The 18,396-nt window shown below is 32.6% G+C and overlaps 1 protein-coding gene and 1 long non-coding RNA gene across 7 annotated transcripts in view; both read left to right on the forward strand.

Annotated features, from left to right (window-relative positions):
• The first annotated feature begins 797 nt into the window (after positions 1 to 797).
• Positions 798 to 4,863, forward strand: LOC115955699. The gene is made up of 3 exons (XR_004084184.1): positions 798 to 1,073; positions 2,227 to 2,288; positions 4,849 to 4,863. It is a non-coding gene; the product is annotated as an uncharacterized LOC115955699 (long non-coding RNA).
• A 4,233-nt stretch (positions 4,864 to 9,096) lies between these two features.
• The window catches only part of LOC115955697 (nicotinamide/nicotinic acid mononucleotide adenylyltransferase-like), a 31,435-nt gene continuing 22,135 nt past the window's right edge, over positions 9,097 to 18,396 (forward strand). The window contains exons 1-11 of one of the 6 annotated variants that reach the window (XM_031073949.1): positions 9,104 to 9,709; positions 9,873 to 9,968; positions 10,080 to 10,161; positions 10,309 to 10,382; positions 14,158 to 14,243; positions 14,841 to 14,924; positions 15,133 to 15,217; positions 15,750 to 15,829; positions 16,248 to 16,349; positions 16,663 to 16,721; positions 16,830 to 17,141. In XM_031073949.1, the coding sequence (XP_030929809.1) occupies positions 10,085 to 10,161; positions 10,309 to 10,382; positions 14,158 to 14,243; positions 14,841 to 14,924; positions 15,133 to 15,217; positions 15,750 to 15,829; positions 16,248 to 16,349; positions 16,663 to 16,721; positions 16,830 to 16,932 (750 nt within the window). In that variant the 5' untranslated portion in view covers positions 9,104 to 9,709; positions 9,873 to 9,968; positions 10,080 to 10,084 and the 3' untranslated portion in view covers positions 16,933 to 17,141. Of the gene's footprint in view, positions 9,710 to 9,872; positions 10,162 to 10,308; positions 10,383 to 14,157; positions 14,244 to 14,840; positions 14,925 to 15,132; positions 15,218 to 15,749; positions 15,830 to 16,247; positions 16,350 to 16,662; positions 16,722 to 16,829; positions 17,142 to 18,396 lie in introns of those variants that run through there. The other 5 variants (XM_031073950.1, XM_031073952.1, XM_031073953.1 and 2 more) reach the window with 5 other exon arrangements.

Below are 18,396 nucleotides of genomic sequence, written 5' to 3' on the forward strand. Positions count from 1 at the left end.
ATCCTTAACTATCAAGCCTTCCAACAAATGAGGGTTAACAAGGAATTATTTTGTCTAATGAATGTGCCATTGATCGGGTTTGGAGGAATGAAGGTTCTACCAATAAGCACCATCTCCTTACCAGTTGTGGTTTGCTCTTACCCATGACAAATCAGTAAGGAAGTAAATTTCCTTGTTGTAGACTGTTCGTCCTTGTATAATGCCATTATTGGACGACTAACTTTGAATAGTTGGAGGGCTGCAATATCCACCTACCACTTGTCTGTTTAGTTCCCAACAGAGTATGGCAATGGAGAAGTATAAGGAGATCAATTAGCTGCTAGAGAATGTTACTTAGTAATGTTAGCAATAGACGAGCAGACGCAAATAATGAACATTGAGGAAAGAAGAACATTTGTAACACCCCAATCCAATTTTTATAATTTAAACTATATGTTTAAGTGGTTAAGTATGATTAATATTTTAAGCCACTTACTTACAAAGTATTTAATGAACATATTATTTTATAATGTTATTGAATAAGAATTTGTAAAGATTATAAATAATTGAAATTACTATTTGTATTATAAAATATATTTAGCATGTACAAAACTATATTAGGTGGTTAAGTTATGAGATATATATATATATATATATATATATGCAAAGTGATATTATTATTTGTAAATGAGTGTGAATGCAAAGAAAAAAACTAAGTGTGAATGCAAAGAATATATATATATATATATATATATATAAGTGTGAATGCAAGAAAGTTGTGTGAATGCAAGAAAGTTGAAAGTGGGTGGGATATTTCTTTCCCTAGCCATACACGTATCCACCCCAATTTTCCACCTCTCTTATCTGATTTTGCTGCCCCAAAAGTCTTCACACTTTTCTCATTTTCTTGGCTGCATCAGATCAGAAGTCCAGCCCCTCTCTCTCTACTCCTTTTCCTCTTTCTTTGTTCTTCTTTCTCTCTTCTTCTGTTGCTTCTACACGGCAGCCCTCCCTTTCTCACCAACACAATATATTCCTCTCTAAAGATGAAATTAAACAATTAACCCTAAGGTTTCAGCTTCAAATTGTTGTGGGTAAGTAATTAAACCTCATCTGATTTTGTGTATTTGGATAGTATAATTGTTTGCTTACTTTCCCTCTTTGTTCTCTGCTCTGTTTTTGGAAGTTGAATTGGTGATTCTGTTTTAGTGATTTGAAGGTTTAATGATATTAAGGTTTATTTAATGTTTAATAACATATTTTAGTATGTTAATTATAGGTATAAAAATACCCAAATGAAATTAAGGCTTATTGCTATTTGTTGATGATTTTGTAAGAATGTGTACTGAAGCTGTCACTGTGACAGATTCTGTGTCCATGCATGTTAAATTATGTATTAAATTTTATATAGTGAATTTGGATGCTAGGGATAATTCCTATGAAACCGAAGACACTTGTGGTTGTTATTGAATTGGTCTCACAGCATTTGGATTAATATAAAAATAATGGTTTAATTTATAAGTTGCATGAAATTCTGTCAGGACAGATCTGAGTATACTATCTTGCGTGATTTTTAGTAAATCATGGGTTTATGTTTTGACTCAGAAATTTTTATGGTATATACTGAACATACAGGGGAGTAGTTCTGTAAATTTTCATGACAATTGGATGTGTTTGAGCAGCCCGTTTGTATTTTACAAATGGAGCCTATGCTGCTGGAATAGAACAGTGAGTAGTAAGGGACATGTCTAAATTTGTGGATTTAATTATCAAGTTAGGGTGAATGTTTTGAGCTATAATTTAATATGCTTGTCTTTTGGTATGTCTCGATCATAGATTAATTTTGTGTAACTTGTTTTGAGGTTTAGTACCCAAAGGAAGGGGTTGTAAACCATGGGGTGGTTGTATGTATGAAGCTGTTTTGCCCGACGTGTTGTATGTTATCATATGAATCTATATAGTTACATGATCATGCTTAAAAGATTTTATATTTATGCATGCATTATTGCCCTAACCTTAAAACACCTTTTGAAATAAAGTTAGCTCTTTTAGAGATATGAGATTAATATAAGAATGTTGGTTTCTCTAGGATTTTGTACTTGTTGTTGATGAATGTATTTTTTGTTTGTGGGAACCTCGTTGAGGTGAGATTAGGATTTCCTTAATTCTAAGAAATAGGCTTTGAGATGAATGTGAAGTTTATGGTAAAGAATTATGGATAGTAATAAGCTTTGATTTATGGTTTAGGTGTTACCAGTATCCAAGTCTAAGCTCCTTCGACTTTAGGCTCTCGGTTCCTCTGCTTTCAGGTAAGGGATAAGTTATATGAGCATTTGGTAAGTCATGAGGTTATTTTAAAGTATGTTATGCATTAAAATGTTTTTGATTAGAGATATGGCATGTAATCATTATTCTGACAATGATATGTTCGTGAGCTTTCGAAAAACTTATGTATATGATTTAAGCATATTGATGCTATTATTGATTTCACGAACTTGATGTTTAATGAAAAGAATGGAAATGCTATTATTATGAAATGTTATGCAAAATAAGAAATTTCAGTATGATGTAAAGTATGAAATGTTTTCGGGTTATGTCCTCTGATAATTTGAACTCAGCCAGTAGGGGTTAATTATTGGCTTTCCATGGAAATATGTTATCTGTTTGGCCATTTAAAGTAGAGGAAATGGGGCTGCCCGTAACTCTAGGCCATTTAAAGTAGAGGAAATGGGGCTGCCCGTAACTCTAGGCCATTTAAAGTAGAGGAAATGGGGTTGCCCGTAACTCTAATTTGACTAAGGCCTTCTCCCCAATGTGTACGGACGGCGGGGAGGAACAAAACCTGGAGGAGATGTGCCATCAGGCCTCTCAAAGGGGACAATATCATGCACATGAGGTTTTCCAAATGTGATGAGGCCTTCTCTGTACAGCTTATCAGACATGGACTAACCAATATGTTATGAACAGCTATGTTATGTTATTAATCATGAGAGAATTATTTTGTTTAAATGCATTGTGAAAAGTGAAAGCTCTCATGGCAAGAAGAAGTTTCTAATGAAAAGAAAAGCTGTTCATTAAAGATAAAAGTTTCTGAAGTTCTGTTATGCTATAAAAGTAAAGTTTCTGATAAAAGTACAAGTTTATGTTTAAAAGTATCAGATATCTGTTTTTATGAAACGTTAAGTTTCTGATCATGAAAGTTATAGTATTCTATGAGAAGAGGTTTATAAAGAAAGGTTTTCTTATTGGGTCAAGATGTTTCTAGTTTAATACAAAGTTGTCGAATAATTGATTTACGTTAAAATGATTATTTTGTAATGAGAATATATGTGGTGACTTTGTAGAAAATGATAGAAGTTTAATCTGAAAGGTTTTGGTAATATCAAGCTGATAAGAAAAGGGAGAACAATTATTTTCCTAGGAAAAACGTATAAGTTATTATTCTGAATAGTATAAAATACTAAGCATGAAAAGATGTTCTCCTATCTGAATAATCATAAAATGAAATGATTTACATGCATCCTTATTGAATTCTCATATATCTTACCTTTACTGAGCTGTGTAGCTCACCCCTTCCACTCTTTCAGTTAACAGGTTTTATTTTGGAGCAGAGGGAGCCTTAGTCGAGTTTTGAAAGGAGCTGGTTTTAGTTTGATATGTATAGATCCTAAATTAGCATTCTGACGTTTAGCTTTATAGTTATTGTGTATTTTAGGATCAAATGAAAGTTGTGTATACCTTAAAGTATCAAGCTATGTATTATGTAAAAGTGTGGAAATTAAATGATTGGTGGATTATGTTATTCTTTGGAGTACAATGTAGATGCTCTGAATGTCAAGTCAAAGGTTATATAATTTAAGTAAAGAAACAAGGATTGAAAAGAAAAGGAAAGCTTTCGGTAAAAGTTTTGTTAAAGTTAAGTGGTTCTTGTTAATATCGGGTTTAGGCTTGATATTAGCATGCCGGTCATGGTCACAAATCCGGGTATCGGGTTTGGGGCGTGACAACATTGGTTGAGCCAATTGAGGTATTGGAAGATGTACTGTTGGACGAGTCTAACCCAAAGAAGTTTACCAAGAATGGGACGAGTATGAGGGAGAAGAAGAAGTAGGATCTTGTTGGATTCCTCTAAAAGAGCACAGATGTTTTTGGTTGGAGCCATGAAGACATGCCTGGGATTGACCCCCATGTGATTACTCATCGTTTAAACGTGTCCCCCCGTCTTACAAGCCCGTTCTTCAGAAGAAGAGAGTGTTTGCCCCAAAATAAGATAATGCCATCAAAGAAGAAGTTCATAATCAAAACCATCTTCATGAACTTCTTTAGAGCCAAAGTTTGGGGGCCACCATCCTCACCTTTAGAATTTTCTCAACCACAGACCCATCTACTTCATACTCACTATCACTGTCAATTTCATCTTCACTTTGCTACTCTTCATTAGAAGCACTAATATAAAATTCTTCTTCAAAATAACCAAACTCTACACCCATAGGAGCATGAATATTAAATTCCTCAGGAGCACTAACCAATGCCAGTAACATTTCATTAGTAACCTCTTTCTCCGTAATAGCATTAATGTCATGGCTAAAATTCATAGCAGCCCTAGCTGAAAGATCATTGCCAAAAATGTCACTAAAATTAGGATCTTTAGATAAAGAAGTCGTACCAACTATAGCTTCTTCTTGAGTGGGTTGAGAAGTAGTGCGTTGAGGCTCATTAGGTGCAAATGAAGCATGAATGTGAATTTTACGACACCTTTCATCTTCATATGTGTCATATTTAACATATTAGTATCATTATTCACATTCATGATGTCCATTGAATTTGGTATTTCACCCTTGATGTTGATGTCCACACCTATGTTTGCAGGCAAGTCCACAAGTACAGTCTCTAATACATCTTAATACATATCCAGATATGAATACCAATTCTGATCAATATCATGAATGATCGATGTTGTTGGACCATGATGGACGAGCAAAGAAAACAAAGTTGGTGTTGCTGCCATTGATATCTATAAAACAAAGTTTGAAAAAAAATACCACTGGGTTTCTTGGCTTCAATTAAAATTAAAAAGGAAAAAAGTAAAACAATAAAACACTCTGCAACTGTTACGTGCATAGTATTTAGATATTTTACATAATTTTAGGATCATAATAAGTTGTTGCGTGAGATATTAGGATTTATTGCATTTATGTTTGCATTTTAATAAGATAAGGGAATATGTTAGTCATTTGATTGGATTTATTAAGGATATTTCGGAATAAAATTTTATTCACTATTAATCAAGCACACGTGAATCAAGGGTCCACAAATCGAGCAACTACAACAAGCGTGGCAACCAAAGTCAAATATGTGCTAAATAAATTAAATACTTAAATGATATCATTTAGAATATCATTCCATCTAAATGATATTCATGATGAATAAACTTTGATTCTGAAATATCCTCAATAGGATTGTAATGGCTAGTGGAGCTCTTTGAGTTTTATTAAGATAGGTTTTTCTTAAAATGTAGGGGTTATCTCGTATAAAAGTAGTAGTAGTTTATTGGAATAAAATCATCAGAAAAACCATTTATGCAAAAAATTCTATTGAGGTCAAGGATTTCTCAGTCAATCTTAATTTCTTTTTAGTGTTTATCCTTTAATTTCCATAAAGATCAAGTTCTTTACATACCAAAACATATAACTTAGAGAGAGGAAAAAAATCCAAGATTACATACCAAAAGAGTCGAAATTATCAAGCAAAAGGGCCAAGTTGCTAATAGCACAACCTACAAAAAGAAACCAGAACAAAAACTAAATCAACTATTTTTCAAGTAATTAATACTTCTTCCATCACAAGAATTTTAGCTATATTTTGACATCAAGAACTAATTTGTACCTCTCTTCAGATTAAAACTTGCATAGAAGCCCTCTTTCTCTTTGTTTCGTCTGAATAATTTTTTTTTTTGAATGAAAGTCTAAATTCTAACTCTGATGAAGACTGAAGATTGAAGAGAGCCATTGAACCAACCATGACTTGGTTTACTCTCTTTGGTTTATATTAAGAGCACTTATTGGTCTTGGGAAGAGCAAAAAATGATGTAAACCTGTTGGAGTGTTGACTAAAATGTGATGCTTAGAGGTGCATTTGGGCTGGCTAGAATAAATGAGATTTGTGGGGTACCCTTTTGGAACGTGTAGTCTTGGAAATGAAAAAAAAAAAAAAAAACTGTGCAGATTTTGTTTTATGTGGAGTGAACAAAAAATTGTTTGTGTTTAAGGACCAAAATGGTTGTTTTTCAATTGTCTTGGATGTGTTTGGCATTAGACCAAACCTTAGGATAGTTATCTGGAATTTACCTTTCTTTTTTTAATTTTCATTTATTTGATTGCACAATATGACTTTATCCAAATGAATTGATGGATCATGTCTAGAGTCTCAAGTACACTTGAACAAATTTGGAAGTCAAGCAACATTTATAATGATGAGAAGTTTTTGGAAGTGGTGATTAAGTCTAGGGCTTGGGATTATGGAAAAATGAGTTTTTTGTTTTTGTTTTTGTTTTGATAGGTTCAGAGGGGTCTTTCATTCATATATAAAGATTGGGTCTTTCATTCATAATTAATACTTCTTCCATCACAAGAATTTTAGCTATATTTTGATATCAAGAACTAATTTGTATCTCTCTTCAAATTAAAACTTGCATAGAAGCCCTCTTTCTCTTTGTTCTGTCTGATTTTTTTTTTTTTTTTTGAATGAAAGTCTAAATTCTAACTCTAATGAAGACTGAAGAGAGAAATTGAACCAACCATGACTTGGGTTACTCTCTTTTGGTTTTATATTAAGAGAATAAAGGTTGGGTCCTATTAACGGATGCCTTAGGGGCTTAGGGCATTTGTTAATAGATCATTTTAGGAAAATTTTAATAACATTTTCATGAGATTTTTAAATTTTTTTTTCCATAAAAGCTTTTAAAAACATTTCTTAAACCAATGTCCTTAAAGTATTTGTTAACTTTTTTCATAATAGTTTTTATGTTTCATATAAGTTTTTATTAACAATTACCCCAAAGGCACCTAGGACCATTTGTTTCATACAAATTTTTATGTTTTTCTCTTTAATTTATAAATATTACTTTGAGAATTTTGGTAAATCCTAGTCCTACTCCTAGATCCTTGCTCCAAATCTTTACCTAAGACAATTAGAAGAGTAATTCTAGAGATACAAATTTTTTTATAAACAATTTTACAAATTATTGATGTGGTGAATGGTTATTGGTAAATGAAAAATTGATGATAGTGGTTGACCTAAATAAAAATCAGTAAGAAGTTGATCACATCAACATTTTGTAAAAATGTAGTAAAATAGTTTGTCACTGTAGTATTTCTCCTATTAAAAATAATTATTGTAACACATACATACACTCTTTAGATAAGGTTTAAAAAATACATTATGGCTTATAATTTTTATGTATAACTAGCTGTGAACCCGCGCGTTGCGCGTGATAATTATTTTTATGGTGGTTTTATTAAAAAAAATTTACAATTTAGACTAATCTAATAATGAGTAATGTATTTATTAATTATATTTTTATTTATTATAGGAACAATCCAAAAAAACGTAAACTAAAAAAAAAAAAAAAAAACTTAACAATGATTAATTGAACCAATATTAGGATAAAATTTTGTTTTTGATAATCTATTAAGGTTATTTTCTTTGTAGAAATTATAATTTCGGCTGCCCAAAACATATTATCAAATAAACAATTATTAGCAAAATCTAAGAATTAAATTTCTATTCATGCATTGTTATAAAATAATAATAATAAAAATAAAATTACAAAAGTTAAAATTTGTCATCTATCTGATTATTTTCGTTTGGCTAACCTTTGTTTTTATTTTAAATAAATGGCATTATAGAGTACTTCTAATACAGCTATTAAGAGTACTTTGTCCACCACAAAGGATTAGAAAATAAATAAAAATTAGTAAAGTCTTATAGTTTAACATCTAAATTGAGCACTATAAAAAATCATGTTATATAACAGAATAAATATCAAATTATCCAAATCATGCTATGTAATAGAATAATATTATATTTTTATATGCTATATTTAATTCTTTAGAATGCAATAGGATAAAATCTAACAATCAAAGAGAATAAAAAATAAAAAATAAAAACAACAACAGCAATTTAAAAAACTAAACTAAATCACATTAACCCAAAATAGAACTTTAAAGAATATAAAAAATTATCAACCTAAAGTAGAAATGTAAGAAAAATAAAAAAAAAATCCACCAAAAAATTGAGAGAGAGAGAGAGAGAACCTTTTCTTTGGTGAGGGAAAACTATGCATAGAATAGAAAATATAGTGACAAATTTATAGTAAGGGGGTATGAATAAGAAGGAACAAAAATAATGGAAGATGAAGGGAAATAGGAAGAATGATATTAATGTAAAGGGTAGTGGAGAGATGAAAAGATTGAAGAAGTAGTGGAGAGATGAAATGGTAAGGGAGAGAGAAAGGTTAGAGAAGTATAAATATGAAAAAAAAAATGTTAAAAACAATTATAAGAAAATTGGGAAAAAAAAAAAAAAAAAACCCTAAAGCTTGAAAGGCTTCAACATTTTGTTTTGTTTTTTTTTTTTTTTTTTTTTTTTTTCCTTTAAGCTTAAAAGGTTCATACAAAATCGTAAAATTGAACTGAAAAGGTTTTGGGTTGGGCTTAATAGTGGAACAAAATAAATAAGAGGTGGGCTGAATTAATCATACAGATTTATTATAAAGTGATAGTGAAAGTAAATAAATAAGTAGTGGGCTAGATTTATTATAGGGTGATAGTGGAATAAATAAATAAGTAGTGGGCTGTATTTATAGGACTAAAAATTGTAAGAACCGTTTTAAAATTGTAGGAAAAATTATATTTAAAAAAAAAAAGAATAACGTAGCAGCTGATATGACGCAACGTGAAAACAGCAACATTAAACGTTACGCTTTAACTTTAGATATAAATATAGAATATAGAATAGGTATAGATATAGATTTTTTAAATCTTCACTTTTTATTACTTAATAATATTTTTTCAAATAAACTTTATTTACTCCATTCAAATAAACTTTATTTAAGACCTCCTCTCAGCAAAAAACAGTAGATTAATCGAATTTCTTCTCCTTCCGCAAATTCCATTTGTCTTCAGAGAAAAATATCAGTTCCTCAGGAAAAAAAAAACTCAACCCCCTTCCCCAGAAGTCACCGAACCCAAGCCAAGTCTCCTTCCCATCAATCAAGCTGAGATCAATCAAACTAGAACAATCCGGACCTTCCCCCAAAATCAACGCAGATCAGTTTCTTAAAATTAAAAAAAAAAAAAAAAAAAATCAACCCAATTCCATCGTCCTTCACAGACACGCCTCTGATGGTTGAGAGAGACAAGCAAATCAAGGCAGATCAGTTTCTTAAAATAAAAGATAATCAACCCAATTCCATCGTCCTTCACAGACACGTCTCTGATGGTTGAGAGAGACACAGCACGTGGAGAGATGGGTCAGAATTCATTGGTGTACAAAGTAAGATATTTTCCAGATTGTGATTTTCTACATGCATACTTAGGGCTGGCTTTTTCTGTGCCACTTTATGTGGCACTAGAAGGACTCAAATAAAAACTACACTACCAAACAGCCCTAAATTGACAGAGATCCGAAATCTCGTACCAATCAATCGTTGTCTTTCTCATTCTGAAAGGTATAACAAACTAGTTCAACCTCAAACTCACTTTCTCATTATAAAAATCGCCGATTGTAGATAAGACATATATAGAATAGAGCAAAATCACAGCGTTGCTGGCACCCTTCTTTCCTCTTTTTGTTGACGTGGACCTTACTTTTTTCGTTTTTGACGTGTCTAGTTTTGATTGGACCATTTGAACAACATCTCTCCGTCTCGGACGGACTCAAGGTCTCACACTCAAACCGCGTTGTTTACCCGCAAAAGCAAATACTCTGTCTCTCTCTCTCTCTCTCTCACTCCAAATCCCATCTATAAAAGTAAGCTCTCTCTATTTACAAAAACCACTTGTAAACGATTTTTCTCTGTTGAATTTGATATTATCTAGGTGTCATGGATACCCCATTACCCTTCTCTAAATTATCCTTTGGATTGATTGATCATGAAGATTCGCCTGGAACCACACCCAAGTAAGTATCACATACTCATTTCTAAGGGATACCCAGATGCCACCTAACATGTCATATAACGTTTTGCATTTTTGTTGTTGTTGTTGTTATATATTAGACCTTGGTTTAATTGGAAAAAAGTGGTAACTTTGCTTTGTTCTAAACTAGGGAGAAGGTGTATGTGGTTTTAGTAGCGAATGGAAGCTTCAATCCGCCGACTTATATGCATTTACGCATGTTTGGTAAGTTGGGGTGCGAGTTTCTGTTTTTGTTTTTTCTTGTTTTTACTTTTTGTTTTTGTTGTTTTTCTGTGGATAATTGAGGGTTTTATGTCTGTTTAGATGCTGTTTTTTGCTGAAAGTTGTTTGAAGTATAGTTGTGCTTAGATAAAGTGAGGCTAAAATGCTGTATGTAAGCAAATATGCTAAAGAGTTAAAAGAGAAAGTTGATGGTGGACAAACTCATCCTTAATCCTATGTCGTTCACTCTATGGTTATTGCTTTAAATCATGGCAAACTCACCCTTAATTTTATGTCGTTGGCTCTATGGTAGTTGCCTTTTATCATCAAACCAAGACATCAATGGATGTCTTTTTGGTGAAGAGAGGATTTGATTTCAGTCCCCTATTCGATGACAAGAGACTTTACCAATCGAGTCAACTGGAACCCACTTCTTCTTTTTATTTGAATGGCTATGGTTTTAGGGACAAGGGTGATGATGGGTGTGGTGGGGTTTTTGATGATCTAACTCAGAGTGCAAAATGGGTTATAATTAAAGACTTTAGCTTTAATATATTTTTTACCCATTTGGCTATGTTATTTGTCAAGTGAGGAACTAAATCAAGTACATGTGTTTAAGGTTTCATGGGTTCAAAAACATTGGGTACATGTGTAACTTACCAATAAAAAGAAAAATAAAAGTGTTAAAGATTTAGATACTCTTGTTGATTTCTGGGGATTTATTGTGTGATAGTGATGTACCATTGGCCCTTTGACTTTACTTCTCTTGTTTGCACTTGGAATCTCCTAGGATTTGTTTATAGTTTTGTATTCCTTTTAGAATTTTGTAGAACTTTTCCAAAGTCTTATTTGCAACATTTTATAGAGAGAGAGGTGAATAATTTCATAAGTGGTAGGTTGCTGTATGTGGTTGTGGATGGGCATACATGACTTGGTGCTTGTGCTCATTAGCCATGCTAGTAGTGGAGGCAGTGAGTGTAGTCTTGTCATATCTCTATGGATTGATGGTGTATCAACTATCCTTATAATGGTTAGGATGTACATTCGGTGGAGCAGTGATGGTACCATGGCACATGGAGCATTGTCTGGTGGTGGTTGATATGAATTTGTATATGATAGGCGTCATGAATTTGGACTTGCTTATGGATTATTATTGTAGGCTAAATCATGTTTCGTTGAAGCATTAAGGGATTGGATTTTGGTACCTTGTTTGTTGATTCAGACATGGTTCTTGTGAATTCTCACCTATCTGCAGGTTACATGGGGCTGCTTGCAGTAAGGAGTGATGGTATAGAAGTGAAGAGAATTTCAAATAGTATGCCATGTATGGCGGGGGGATGGGTAGTGTTGATGTTGGTAGTGGCAGGGTTATGGCAGCAGTTGTTGTGCTCTGATGGCTGGCTTCATTTAGGAAACTTAATGAATAAACTATTTTAGATTAAACTTTAGTACGGACTAATGTGCCCAAAAACAATTTATTACCAACTAAAATGTGCTTATTATTTTGATAAGAACCTACTTCTAGTGGGAAAGTGAGCTCTAAAAGGGATAGCTGTTTTGAGGGAGCTTGGCCTCCAAGGACAAGAAAGATTTAGAGAGAGAGAGAGAGAGAGAGAGAGAGAGAGAATTAGAGAAAAGAGCGAACTTGCTTGTACTTTACTGTTATGATCCTTACAGCAGTAGCAGGCAGCTATTTAGGCTTGCCTTAATATGTACAAGCTCAGGAATTCCCTAGCTAGATAACTAATCTGCTAACAGCTAGCCTAATTGATCAAATGGTAAATGCTATTAAGCACGTGGGTTCTAACTAACATTACTTAGGCAACTATACAAGAGAGTTACAACCAATAGGCTAGTATATCAAGGCCACAAGACTAACTACCAACTAACATAACTTGTACTTCACAAGACTGCTTCCAGCTGCTTGATAGACTACTCTAACTGATTAGTTGAGCTATTCACTGCTACTATACTGAGTGAGATAGCTGCTTAGTTGCTAATTACATAGTTCACCGCACATCTTGATAAGCCACTGCATAACTCTTGTAAATGAATATCCTGCTGCTGCATCACTCAAGGCTTCTACTGAAGGCTGCTGTATAACAACTACCGGCAGCACCAATATTAAGTAGGCAGGGTAGACAGGGTCTTAACATATTTAGGACTATTATGGCTGTTCAAGCCTACTTCAGAAATGTTATTTTTAAAGCCTACTTCAAAATTGGTCCTCAATTTAATGTTATTAATAAGTTGGGTTTTGGAAACAAAAAAACTGCAGTCTCTTTTTGGTAGATTCAATCGGTTGGATGTTTTTCATATTCACTCATCAAATTTCCTTGATGACCCTGATTCTGTTCTCATTAATTGGTAATCTGTCGAAGATTATTTTTTGATAGGTAGCAGAGCTGTTCTATTAATATTAAATAAACAAAAACTATATGTTCGCAATGATGAAACACAAAGGATCAACAAAGTACAAGAATATCAAGTGAAAGATCTAAGAGAAGCTAGGAACTTGAAAACGGAAGAACATTGTGTTAAACCCCAAGCTTTGGACCAATCATAAAGAGTGATCCTTTAAAGATGTCTTACTATTTGTTTGTATAAGAATTGTTTTATTATATTGGGCACTGTTCATCCTTACTAGTACTTCATCGATTTTGTGGGAGGAAGAGATGCCATTTGTGCTAGGCTCATTGGCTAATTCGTGAATGTAGTTCTAAGTTACAGTTGACAAGATGTTGAGCCAATTGTTGAATAACAGCCATTGAAATGGAAAAAAATTGATGCTCACTCAGAAAGAACAAAACTCAGTGATTACGAAATATATAAGTGCAACTTAAATGTAGAACTCTGTTACTAATTGTTATAATAATACATACATATTTATGCCTACTTCATTTCTCTAATGAAGTAGTCTTCTCTTAATACAGTTTTTCCTACTTATTAAAAAAAAAAAAAAATACATACATACATACTGGTTATGAAACTTGTAGCAGTGATACTTTGCTTATGAAATAGACTTGATGATTTATGTTGCACTGCATGTTATAAATACTATCAACTTAAATATCTAATCATGTTTAGATTTATATTATTTTTTAGTATTTAGACCTTGTTGATTTTGATGGGTTCATGGCAGTTAGATAAATAAAATCTATATCGGATGTACTAAGTTCTGAACTTAACTCATCATAATCACTAGTAGCATTACCTGCTAAGTCATTGTTTGAGCATTCCAAGAGTGTATTTTCAGATAATAATTTAGCAGATCTATTTGTTGTTTGAAGTGCCAGATATTATTTTGTATGTATGAAACGAGAAACACTATAATAAAGTTGTACACCTCACTCTGTCTTCAATGAAATTGTATTTGCATAAATTGATTGAAGTATATGGTGGCCATTCCTTCTTCTGAAAACTCACATGCCACTATCACTTGTTGTCTTGGGTTGGCTAATGAAGGTGCTTGTTGTTGAAAATTTATTCTCAAAATAAGTAAAATTTACTTTCCTCTTTCATTTTAACTGTGGTGCCTCAGCAAGATGATATCTTTCTCCATTTATTGTAAATGAACCCTTCTTGGATATCATTTTTGACCTGAATTTTGGCTAGTTTCATACAGAAAGATCTCATTTTAAAATTCGTATTCATGAATGGTGAAATTTGTGGAAAGTATTTTCTGTTCTATTTAAATGTGTATATGAATTTGATGGAATGCATTATTTAGTTTTCATAGGTATAATGTTGATTTGATTACTTCCAATGTTGTTCTTAGAGCTGGCAAGAGATGCGCTGAATGCAGAAGGCTATTGTGTTATTGGAGGTTATATGTCACCCGTTAATGATGCATACAAGAAAAGGGTATGTAGTTGCTTGAATCATATTGATAGAAATGTAATTTGTAGAGTAGCCTTTGTCAGCAAATGGATGTCATTCACTTTTTACACATTTCTTAAAACTTTAAAGCAAATGGCCTCTTTAGGAAGTGAGTTACAAACCTCAATTTCTCCAGGACTTCTCATCAATTTCTATGCCTGAATTTGTAACTATCTAACAACCCTATCTTCCCCCAACCCACTGGGGTGGGGTTTCCCAATGCACACTATGTGCGGGGATAGAGAAATTAAAACTACTACACACACAAATATATCCAAACACAAACATTGAGACTTTCCAATTTAATTGGAGTACTTATGTGTAACCTTATCCATTTGAGTGCTGCCTTGTAGGGACTTTTTTTCCCCCCTGCATGGCAGACAATGTTGATACTATTATCATTTGTCATGATTGATAGATATCTCATATCATCAGTCATGGGTTACTTGATTGAATTTGTTTCTATCAAGTTATTCTACGTTTTAGTTATCACCATCCTGCCTTCATAAAGTGATATACCCCCTATCTTTCAGTGACCAAATATCAATATAGTGTAACAAAGTAGTAAGAGTTTTTTCGCAGGACCTTTTATCTGCCGAACATCGTCTACAGTTGTGTCATCTGGCAAGCAAAAGTTCTGAATTTGTAATGGTTGACCCATGGGAGGTAAATTACTCCCTCTCTCAAGTTGGTTTTTTTTTTTTTTTTTTTTTTTTTTTTTGTGTGCAACTTAGAGCTGATGCTTGCTTTACTTTGTCTCAATTTGATATAAATGTGTTCTCATCCTCAAGTGTAAAATTCTACCGTGCTCTTATCTCATCATGTTTTGCATAGTTTGAAATTTAATTTTCGAAGTTCTGAACTCTTGTTACAGGCAAGACAAAGTACCTTCCAACGCTCTTTAACTGTTTTATCCAGAGTTAAGAGTATTTTATGCGAGAGTGGGCAGGTACCCAGAGGTATGTTTAGACAAAATGGTATCTTTTATTTGCTTTTGTGTGACTAGACTAAATAACTGTGATTGCATTATCTTGAATCTCTTTCTTCTGATATAAACACAAATATGGATGAGCACTCATGCACATTCACAAATAAAAATTGGATGGCTTTCATTTTAGGAGATTGGGTCAGGAATGCTTTGTCATTTTATATTTGGATTTGTATTTTTTTTTGGGGGGGGGGGGGTTCTGTTGTTGAAAACACCCTTTAAAAAGGAGGCCTTTGTGGTTGGGTTCAACCAATGGGAGCGATGGGATCTGGGGAAGGAGAGGGGAAATTCTACCCCTGGTGTGCAGCTTACTATCACCCTTAGTCCTTAGATTGAAAATATAGTAGTTTGTGTTACTGATTTTGACTATATATTTGTATTAATGACCTTGATTTATTATGTTTAATGAATTTCTTTTCTAACCTGGGTCATATTTATGTGTTTTCATTATTGGTTTAGGCAGAATGCTGAATAACATTAACTTGCTTTTCTCCTGCTTCTAGAATCCCTTAAGGTTATGCTTGTCTGCGGTTCTGATCTGCTCCAATCTTTTGGCATTCCTGGAGCCTGGATTCCAGACCAAGTATGTACTCTCAACATATATTGGTTCACACAAGTTAGGCGCTTATAATAAGATAAATATTTCACTAAGTCCTTGATTTGGGGATACTATTGTCATTTAATTCTCTTTTGCTATAGAAGACAATGACATGATTGTGAAATTTGGATATATTTAGTTCTTTAGTTCATGGGAGTGTAAAAATGCCAGTTTCATAAAATGGTAGTGTGTAAGTTCAAGTAGAAAGATTTATTTAAATGTTTCTTAATATCAGGAGCATATACTTGAGCTGAAATGCATATTGTAAAATTAATCAGGTGTTGAATTTCCTTGGTATGTAGATATGAAGTCTTTATGGGATATGGATCAAACCTTTTTGAATTGATCTATAATTAGTTGCCTTGGATTATAATGTTCTATAAATCTTGTTATTGTTCTCCAGGTCAGGACCATATGCAGAGATTATGGTGTGGTTTGCATTCGCAGAGAAGGACAAGATGTTGAGAAAATTATCTCTGATGATGAAATTTTGAATGAATTCAGGGTAATTAGAATATTTGAATTGCTCCCATGTTTCTTGATGTTTTTCAACTTTGAATTGCAATATATATCATGTCCGTCGTTGTTTGCATATTGATTGTCCACATTTTTGCAATTGACCAAATTCTGGAAATCATCTGAAAAGGTTAAAAGTGGTCCAAATTTTCTCATGGCTTCAGAATTTGAATCCTTTGTCTCAAAAGGAGCTTCACCCCAGTGGCTTTTATTGACTCAATTGTTTTAATTTATGGCTGCTTTACGACCCTTTGCTTGCTGGTCTACCCTAAATGTTACAACTCTAATATTGAATCTTTCAGGATAACATTAAAGTTGTGGATGAGCTTATACCAAACCAAATTAGCTCAACAAGAGTAAGGTAAAAGTAAAGCATATTTGTTTATTGCCAAAATAAAGATAAATTTAACACTGAAGGTTTTTTTTTTTTTTTTTTTTTTTTTTTAAATTAAATTTATATGTATCTCAGGGACTGCATTTCAAGAGGGTTGTCGATAAAATATCTGATCGCAGATGAAGTGATTGATTATATAAGAGAACATCATTTGTACCTGAACTCAGATGATAAGTGATGATCTCTTCAGCATCATTTATACTGTACATAATTGATCATCATCTGTAATAACCATAGCATAGGTTATATAGTGCCATGTGCCTAATTTATTTTAATTAATACTGGATAAATAATGATAGAGATATGTATTATTTATTCAAATAAATTAGTTTGGATTAGGATTAAGAATAGTTTTATTGATAGATAATAGGTATTTTTTATTATTTATTTTTATCTATTTGGAAGTTTGTACAAATTCAAATGTTGACAATGAATAAAAATAGTCATGAATTTTTAAATAATAAGTTGTACGTATGAACTTTCTTGAAGTGGTCTAGTCTATCAAATTGGAGGGCTTGGCTTTCTCGAAACAACCAATATAAACTGTGTTCATAGCACATGGTATCTTTCAAGTAAAAAGTCTTGTTTGAATGCATGCAATAAATGTGTTTGAAATTGATAGTCCACTTTCTGAATTTTTTGGTCATGAGTTTTTTACTACAATTCCGTGCAAGCTAACTGGACTTGACTAGTATTACAAGCCTTCTCGAGGGCATACCATTCAAGAAATTATTTGATATGATGGAATGTGATCCTCCCAATTAATACAATTCAACTATTATGGATTTCTTTTAAAGCAACTATGGTGGATTTTAGTGACTGTAAGAGCATTTTCATAAGGTGTTATATAAATATTCTATTTTGATACTAAAAAGCCTAATTTACAATTTTAGCACATCATTTTACAATACACTCTACATCATATATTCTATTATTCAATTCCATACATTAAGATAATATATATATGGACAAAGTTTAGTTACAAAATTGGTTGTAGCTTAAGGCTACAAACTCACTTAATAAAATAAATATTATAACATATTTTGAAAATCTAACCGTTGAATTGCATGTTCTTTACACCCTTAATACACATATTAAATTTTGTGTCAATCGGATATCATTTACTACATGATCTATAAGTTTATATTTTGTTCATAATTTTAAATTACAAAAACTTGCAATTTAAAAAATTTATTGATGACATAGATATTGATCTTTAATTTTCTTGAAATTTTGCAAGCATGAAGGATATAAGAAGAAGATGTAATCCAATGGTGGATTTGTCAAAATTCAAATCCAATAAAAAGATATTAAGTGAGTTTGTAGCCTAAGGCTACAACCAATTTTGTAGCTAAACTTTGTCCTATATACAATACATTGAAAAAACCAACAATATATAAAAATAAAAAATAGAAAACCCACCACCCCCATTGCCCCACATTTTACCTCACCAGTCACCACCGTTCATCACCCCACAACCCACCATCAAAGACACTAAAACCACCACATAAACACCCACAATCAAACCCACCACAACTTAGAACAAAAACCATTACCTCAGTGGTGAATCGACAATACTGAGATTGAATCAGCGATACCTTCAGTGAATCTGTGACATCGAAATACAAATCCAATAAGTTGA

Source organism: Quercus lobata, chromosome 8 (assembly GCF_001633185.2).
Source record: "Quercus lobata isolate SW786 chromosome 8, ValleyOak3.0 Primary Assembly, whole genome shotgun sequence".
Lineage (NCBI taxonomy): Eukaryota > Viridiplantae > Streptophyta > Magnoliopsida > Fagales > Fagaceae > Quercus > Quercus lobata.